Source organism: Carlito syrichta, unplaced genomic scaffold, assembly GCF_000164805.1.
Source record: "Carlito syrichta isolate Samal-C Ts95f unplaced genomic scaffold, Tarsius_syrichta-2.0.1 Scaffold301633, whole genome shotgun sequence".
Taxonomy (NCBI): domain Eukaryota; kingdom Metazoa; phylum Chordata; class Mammalia; order Primates; family Tarsiidae; genus Carlito; species Carlito syrichta.
The window spans coordinates 73,437-81,721 of NW_007245729.1; the positions used below are offsets into that span (position 1 = coordinate 73,437).

Below are 8,285 nucleotides of genomic sequence, written 5' to 3' on the forward strand. Positions count from 1 at the left end.
CACGGCTCGCACACCGGCGCCGCCGCTGAACTACTGACCCAAAAGGGGAGGTTCCACTTCCTCAGCCTTATGTATCGCACTGATCAGAACTTTCCAGAATCTGCGGCATTTACTCACCGGCGCCTCCGCCGGCCCCTCCACGTGCCACTTCCGCTTCCGCCTTCTCGAGCCTTCTGGAAAGATTCTGTCCAATGGGCGGCGGGCTCCCCGGAGCACGGCGCCGTTGCCATGGAGACGGGAAGGCCGCCGCAGCGCCGTGGAGACGGGAAGGCCGAGCTGACCCGCCTCCGGCCCCGCCCCCTCCGGCCGGGGGCTCTCGGCTACCCTAAGAAAACAGGCGGTGAAGAATGACTGAAAAACTCTAAGCATCCACAACTTGTTATTGGGTGGTCGTGTCCGACCCTTAGACCCTAAAAGGAGGCTCCGCGGATGGAGATAGAGCCCCCGCTTGTGCAGAAACCACCCCCGGACCCCGGCACGCTGGGGAGGCAGGGCGGCTGTCAGGAGAGCATGTCGGGAATCGTAGTCCGGCTGGGAGACGTGCGCGCCTTGCACGCTGGGATATGTAGTCCTGGTCGCGGTGCATGCTGGGACCCGGCTTTGTCTTGAGGAGCTCGCGGAAGAGGCTGGGCTGGCTCTGGCGCTGGTGTGCGCGTTCTCAGGCCGCGAGCGTCATGTCGCTCGTGCGTCTTGGATTTGCTTCTATTCTTGTGTGTATTGCCCGGACAACCGGTGCGTTGCGGCTTGCAGGAGGGGACGTCCGCCGAGACCGCTCGTCGTAAACCAAGGGCGTGTGTCCGGGAATCCTGTAATTGATCAGCCGGCAGGATGTTCTTTTTGTGAAATGCAATGTGCGTGTCGGGGTGGCTTTATTTACTTATTTTTTTATTTTTTAAGAAGGTGTTTTTTTGGTTGTGACGTCATTTGGAAGGCTGGCCGTGGCATCCATCGCTTTCTGCTTATTTTTGGTGCGTCTGGTGGAAGCCGACCCCGCCGCCTCCCAGCCGTGAATTAGTGCAGCGTGTAAGGTTTTTGTTTTTTGTTTTCTGCTTGGGGTACCCGGAGCAGCTTGGGCTTCTGTCCTTGAAAAGCGATGTCCCCGTTAGCTCGTGTCCGGGAAAAGGGACACGCAGAGGGGAGGAAAAGGTGCCGCTGTGCTGCTGATACTGCCGGGTCTTCCCTCCCCTTTTGTGTCTCTCTGGGTTTGCTCGAGGTGGCCGAGGTCCCCGTGAGTTGGGCACGTGCAAAGAAGCTCAGTCCAGACGTGCTGTTGGAGAAGTGTGTCCACTGATGGGGGCTGAGGACCTCGAGTTTAAAACAATCGAACTCCCAAAGGGGATGGCCGGCAGTTCTCCTTGTCCAGCAAGGTTAGGTCAAAGGCAAGGTCAGGCAGGCTGCTAGTGCGTGTCCGTTGGGAGTGCCTTTTTCGGTGGCCTTGACCCTTAGACACGTGACTTAACTTCCTTCAGTGGACTCGCCTTTAAAGTGGGTACAGTCACCACCAGCCTGGGCAACTTGGCGAGACCTCATCTCTACAGTATTTTTTTAAAAAGTGGGTACGGTCATAGTAGCTATCTAAGGGTTGTTGTCTTAAATTTGGAAATAAACTTAGCTATAATTATTTCTGTGATGCTTACCCATAGACTTGGTTCCACGCCCCCCCACTTTGTTTACATATCAAAACCTTATATTAAAATCCAATAGAGTTATAGCAATTTTGAACAGAAAGGTTATTTGAGGTTATTTGGTCGGCTTTCCCCAGTTTATATGAGGAAACTGTTGTACTTAGAGGAGAAAGGGGCAATTCTCAGTCTCTGGAGCCAAACAGATTTGGGTCGGGTTCAAATCCTGGCACCTCCTACTAAGGTGCTTTATATACGGTAGATCGGAAGAGCACCGGGTCTCCTGGAGTCAGGTTTCATAGGCTCGAGTCCTGGTTCATCTTCTTAATTTGTGAGCTGTGGGACCTTGAGATCGTTACTAAACCTTCCTGTGTTCCCCTCATAGTATTTATGTAATGATGGAAAATGAATACAAAGCACAAATGATACAGATATCATTATTATGTAATATCACCTATGTACTGTCTGTGTAACCTTTGGCAAATTCCTCTTGCCCTCAGTTTCCTAAAATGCAAAATGGAAATAATACCTATTTTTGCTAGGGTTTTGGGAGGATTAGATGTAAATAAAACATCTGGTATGATGGGAAACATTCAACGAAATGTTGCAATACAAGTAATACTATTCAAAGAACGTCAGTATGAGAACTTTAATCTTAACTCATATTGTTGTGGTTGCTGAGTTGTAGTTCCCTTTTATTTAATCAATTCACTTTAACTGTTTAGCACACTTGTGAGTGACAAAAAGTTGTAAGAACTACTATTTTGAAATTCTTAGCGGGGGCCTGCACCTGTAGTCCCAGCTACCCTGGAGGCTGGGGCAAGCGGATCTCTTGAGCCCAAGGGTTCAAGTCCAGCCTGGGCAACATAGCAAGACACTGTCTCTTAAAAAATTTCTTTTGTCATTTTATTACTTTACATATTTTATCACATGCATAATTTCTCACACTATTTCCATCATCGTGTCAAAAATTTTAGAATGAAACTTAGACCAATAAAAACAATCCCTACAAATCCTTGTTCTATAATTATGGATCTAAAGGTAAACACAGAATTAAGATAAATTTATTCTGTCTACTGGCAGCTACCATTGCAGTTATTGGGTTTTATTCAATATTCATTCAAGAACAAGAGGGTCCTAAAAGTTGGAAGCAGAACCAGACAGCTCCCAAAGAACAGCAATATAAAACAAAAATACAGAATTAAGAGAAAAACCAAGCAAAAATGCCATCCAAAGAGATAATATGCAGTAGATTTAAGTAGCTGTGACAGGCTTCCTTGAAAGGAGGAAGAGATGGACAAAGCAGTGGACCTATAGATAAAGATTCATGAACGTGCACATGGCCTTTAACTTCTGGGGTGAATCATTGCTAGTGGCCTTCTCTACAACCAGCATAATGCCAGGTGCCGGAGCATTCCAGAGTTGTATAAAACTTGTTCTAAATCAAGATGCATTTTGTTGGCTTCCCTATAATGTCTGTGCATCATGAATGCTTAGATGTCTGAAACCTTATTCATTTGAGTCTTTTCCAGTGTTTGCTTACCAAAATATTTCTGTTTTCTTCTTATATATCAACATGAAATTTATTCTTTAAAAGTTAATTGGTTTTGCTAAAACCTGCTTTGTCCTTATTTTACATTTTATTAGAATGATCATCTAAAAATAGGAATGCATAGGGAAATTGTGCAGGGAACTGAGACTTGTGAAAAGGTATACACAAAAGTAAGGTGACTTTCTCCTGTCTGCTAGCAACCAGGATGTAGGAACAATATATAAAATGTTGTTTCTTCTGATCCAAAAATGATCGTCATATTTTATAGCAAATGCAGCTAACCAAAACCCAATGTTCACACCTGCCCCTCTACACTTACTGTGAGCCACTTTTCCACTGGAATACCATGTCTTGGAACACTGGCTTCCTTCCCCACACCATGGTGTTCCCTTGTTCCCCTGCCTAGAAAGCTCTTCTTCCAGCTCTTGGCTAGACCATCTTCTCATCCTTCGAGGTTCGGTTCAGATCTCACCTCCTATCGAAAAAGTTTCTGAATGCCCACCCAGTAAGGGCATTACCCTTCCCAAAGGTACATGTACTTTTTGTTCAATTATTTTGTTTTTGTTTTTGTTTTTTTTTGAGTTGGAGTCTCACTCTGTTGCCCGGACTGGAGTACAGTGGCCGCTCCCAGCCACCGCAGCCTCGACCTGCTGGACTCTGGCGATCCTTCCACCTCAGCCTTCTAAGTAGCCGGAATTACAGGCACGCGCTACCACGCCCAGCTGATTTTTGATTTATTGTAGAGATGAGGTCTCGCTACCCAGGCGGGTCTCGAACCCACGGGCTAGGGCAATCCACTCACCTCAGCCTCCCAAAGGCTGAGCCACCTAGCCCGGCTTTTGTTCAATTATTAGAAGCTGGGACCAGCTCCATTGCCAAGGTGGTCATGTTTGGCTTAGGCCAATCAGCATATCCCATTCTCCTGGGCCACAGTCACTGGTTCAGGGATGGGCATGTGACCTGGGCAGTGCAATCGGGGTGACTCTCAGGATATGGTTTAGAACGCAGGGATGTGTGGATAATCTCTCTCCCCAGAACCATTACAGGGACCTCACTACCATCCTGAAAAGGAAACTGACACGCAGAAGTATGTAGACCTAAGAAAATTACAGTTGGTGCCAAGGGCTTAAGATAGTCCTGAGGAGCCGGGCTCGGTGGCTCAGCCTGTAATCCCACGCCTTTGGGAGGCTGAGGTGAGTGAATTGCCTGAGCCCGCGGGTTCGAGACCCACCTGGGCAGGCGAGACCTCATCTCTACAATAAATCAAAAAATTTAGCCGGGCGTGGTAGCGAGTTCCAGCTACTTGAAGGCTGAGGCGGAAGGATCACCGGAGCCCCAGCAGGTCAAGGCTGCAGTGGCCAGGAGCGGCCACTGCACTCCAGTCTGGGCGACAGTGAGACTCCAACTCAAAAACAAAAAAAAAGATAGTCCTGAGGGCCACACTGTCTCTGGATTTGAGTTATATGAACCATACATTTCCTCACTATTTAAGCCAGCTTCAATTGGGATTTCTAAAAGGAAGTAACCTCCTCAGGAAGGCCTTTCTTGACCTATTTTTTTTTAATGCGTGCCTGTAGTTCCAACTACTTGGAAGGCTGAGGGACCATATTATCTAAAGCAGGGGTCCCCAACCCCCAGGCTGCAGATTGGTATGGGTCACACATCAGAAGATGAGCAGTAGGTGAGTGAGCAAAGTGTTGTCTTTATTTACAGCCACTCCCCATTGTTTGCATTACCACTTGAGCTCTGCCTCCTGTCAGATCAGCAGCAGCATTAGATTCTCATAGGAGTGTGAACCCTATTGTGAACTGCACATATGAGGGATCTAGGTTTCGAGCTCCTTATGAGAATCCAATACCTGATGATCTGAGGTGGAGCTCAAGCAGTGATGCTAGCTCTGGGGAACGGCTCCAAATACAGAATAACATGAGCAGTGAGGTTTGACTACACAGAGAACCATAATAAATAAGTTACTTGAAGACTCATATCAAAACTTTATCCGTGAGTGACAAGTGAGTTGATGTACTTCAATTGCACAACTGCTCTAGTGGTAGGCTTTAAGTCAGAATCCAACACTTCGTCTGTGCGTGGTCCACCCATTATTTTATTTACCACTTCCATCCGCACCTCTTTTTTTATGGTGAGTTGAATAATTATTTCATTATATGTTACAATGTAATAAGGAATAAAGTGCACAATAAATGTTATGCGCTTGAATAATCCCAAAAGAATCCCCCACCCCCCTCCAAACTCTGGTCCATGGAAAGGTTGTCTTCCACAAAACCAGTCCCTGATGGCCAAAAGGCTGGGAACTACTGATCTAAAGCATCTCCTGGTTATTTGCTATTGTTACTCAGGTGTATTCCCTTAATGATATAGGCCATGATCTGCAATGATCTTGGGGTGTGTGTGTGTGTGTGTGTGTGTGTGTGTGTGTGTGTGTGTGTACATATATGCGTGTGTTTTACTTCCTTGCTCTGAGCTATATGGCTCAGAGAGCAGTAATTATTTTTCTTCTTTGCAGCGCTCTAGAGATGTTCAATAAATATTTGTGGAATGATTGAAAAACGATTCGACTTGCAGGGAAAAGCTTTCTAGTACAGTTTCTCAACCTTGGTACTGTTGACATTTCAGGCCAGATAATTCTTTATCATGTGGGCTGTCCCATGCCTTGCAGGAGGTTTTACGGCATCCCTAGCCACTCCCTACTGGATGCCAGTGGCAGGGTCGCACCCCATGGCAACAACCAAAAATGTCTCCAGGCATGACCCAATGTCTCTAGCAGACAAAACTGTCTCTGACTGAAAGCTACTGGTTTCATCTATAAGCTTTGATTTCAGCCTGATACAAAAAGGGCATAGTCTCAGGGCAGTGGTTGAGAATCATAGGGCACTGTTTGATTTCTGAACCACCGAGGCTAAGAGACAGAGGATGGAAAACCTAACATTGAATAAGTCAGACAACTCCAGCCTCTGTTCAGTTTCATACAAGAAGAGAGACATATGTCTCTCATCTGGCTACAGAACACGCCCACTACTGTAAAAATGTGCCCAGCAGGTGGATGCTGGGTTGGCCGTGAGTGTGCCACTACACTCCAGCCTGGGCGATGGAGTGAGACTCCGACTCAACAAAAAAAGTTTTTGAACTCATCCATTTGGATGCCTTTTAGTTCTTCTGCCATTTTGTGTTTCACCTCTTCCACATCAGCAAAACATTTCCCTCTGTGGCCTTTTTTTCACCTGGAGAATTTTTAAAAAGAGGCCAGGGGTGAGACTGGGTGAATAGGGAGAGTGGGGCATGGGGTCATGCCATGTTTGGTCAAAAACCGCTAACAGCATGGTAGGGCAGGTGCGTTATCACGGTGGAAGAACCAGTCACCTGTTTGCCACAATTTGGGATGTTTCTTCTGCAAATTGTGATGCAACCTTCTCAAAACATCCAGATGGAAACTTGGGTTGACCCTTTGATCAATTGGAACACATTCTGAGGGTCCTGCAAGGGACCTGCCCTCCAAAAGATAATTCTGGGTTTTCTCAGTATAAGTTCCTTTTTTCTAGAAAAAAACACAGTTATTGTTAGAAAGCTGATACTGCAGACCAACAACCCTGAAACCAGGTATTTAAACTCTGAAATGTAAGTCACAGTTTTGTGTAGTCTGAGGAAGTTTGTAATTTGCTACTTCACATTTTTTTTAAAAATGCGTGCTTCATAAATCTGTCAGTCCACCTTATTTCCTGCTTGCAAAGCCTCTCTTAGCAGTTCACCATTTACCAACCCTTTCTGTATTTTGACAATATATACTTGTCCCCTTTGATTCTGAAGATCAGGGACAGGTTCAGTCCAAGATGAAAAGACAGGAGAGTCTGTCTTACCTTTTTTGTCCCTGCCTTTTTATGTGACTCTAACTTGCCCCATCCCCTCTTTCCCAGGCCCAGGTGGACACCCAGGACCCAGCCCACAAACCCCTTTCTCTGGGCTCCACTGTGCCTTACCTGAGGGCAGAGACTGCATTAATTCATCTGTCTGAGCCCTGTGCCTTACACTGTGCCTGGTGTGCAGTGGGCCCTCACACCACTTGCTGCTGTCAAATGCCACCACTCCAGCCTATCCCACTCTGTCATGCCACCTCCTACAAGTAACACTGTCACCTTAATTCCCAGCCATATGAAGAAACTAAGTTGCATGAGTTTAAGTGTCCATTCCCAGGTTGGAGATATTTTAATTAAATAAATGCCACCTACATACCTCCCTGGTTGCTTAAATTAGAGGTTGCACAGGAAAGATGTCCAAGGGGCATGCACACTTTATAGCACCCCCTTATATTACCAGGGTGAGACTGGCTGGGTACACAGGGAATCTCTGCAGCTCCCTCAGACACTTCCTTCCCCCGTCCTTTTCTCTTCTAGAAGAAGCAGAATACCATCCCACTTTCCCTGCTCTGTTCCACAGCCTTGCAGGGCTTGACTTCCCCAGAGGCTGAAAGCCCCTGAAGTCAGCATTCCTGTTATTTACAGGCATTGGACAAGCCTTTGTTGAATGAATCAAAGAATGTCCCTTCCCTTTTTCCTCCTTCCTCTCCTCCCTTCTTCATCATTTATCAATCATCTACTGTTGGTTGTGTCTCCTGAATGTTCCAGAACACAGGCCTTCGACCCACCTCTGCATGTTCTGTTCTTATCTCATTGCTTTTGGGCCCGCCACAGGCTGAGAGGCCCAACCTGCAAAAAGAGGCTGGTCCTTCCAACACCATCAGCTGCCAGGCAGTGGAAATAGCATCCCTCCCTCTCTGCTAGAACAAATCACACTACACAGGTTTCCCCCTCGGTCCTGCGCTGGCCTTGCTTGGCTTTCCAAGGGAAGGACATTTCTGGAGGAGGAGGATGTACAGTCTAGACTATCACCTTTGATGGCAGAGATGGAAGGAAAGGAGGCTTCTGCTTCTCTGGCGTAATGGAAACCCAGCCCTTACTACTGTGACCTGTGGTTTATCCTTGACGATCACATATGTCCTTGGACAGGCTCAGAACTCTTCTTGCCGAGCTCGGTGGTTCAGCCTGTAATCCCAGCACTTTGGGAGGCCGAGGTGAGTGGATTGCCTGAGCCCGTGGGTT

General features: G+C 46.9%; 2 protein-coding genes across 3 annotated transcripts in view; one reads left to right on the plus strand and one right to left on the minus strand.

The window, feature by feature from the left end:
* HSPH1 (heat shock protein family H (Hsp110) member 1) overlaps positions 1-543 on the minus strand; it is a 26,038-nt gene extending 25,495 nt beyond the window's left edge. The window contains exon 1 of one of the 2 annotated variants that reach the window (XM_008055008.2): positions 118-543. In XM_008055008.2, the coding sequence (XP_008053199.2) occupies positions 118-230 (113 nt within the window). In that variant the 5' untranslated portion in view covers positions 231-543. The remainder of the gene's footprint in view (positions 1-117) is intronic. The other variant, XM_021710892.1, reaches the window with a different exon arrangement.
* A 41-nt stretch (positions 544-584) lies between these two features.
* The window catches only part of B3GLCT (beta 3-glucosyltransferase), a 151,862-nt gene continuing 144,161 nt past the window's right edge, over positions 585-8,285 (plus strand). The window contains exon 1 of the mRNA XM_021710893.1: positions 585-778. Coding sequence (XP_021566568.1) covers positions 585-778 — 194 coding nt within the window. The remainder of the gene's footprint in view (positions 779-8,285) is intronic.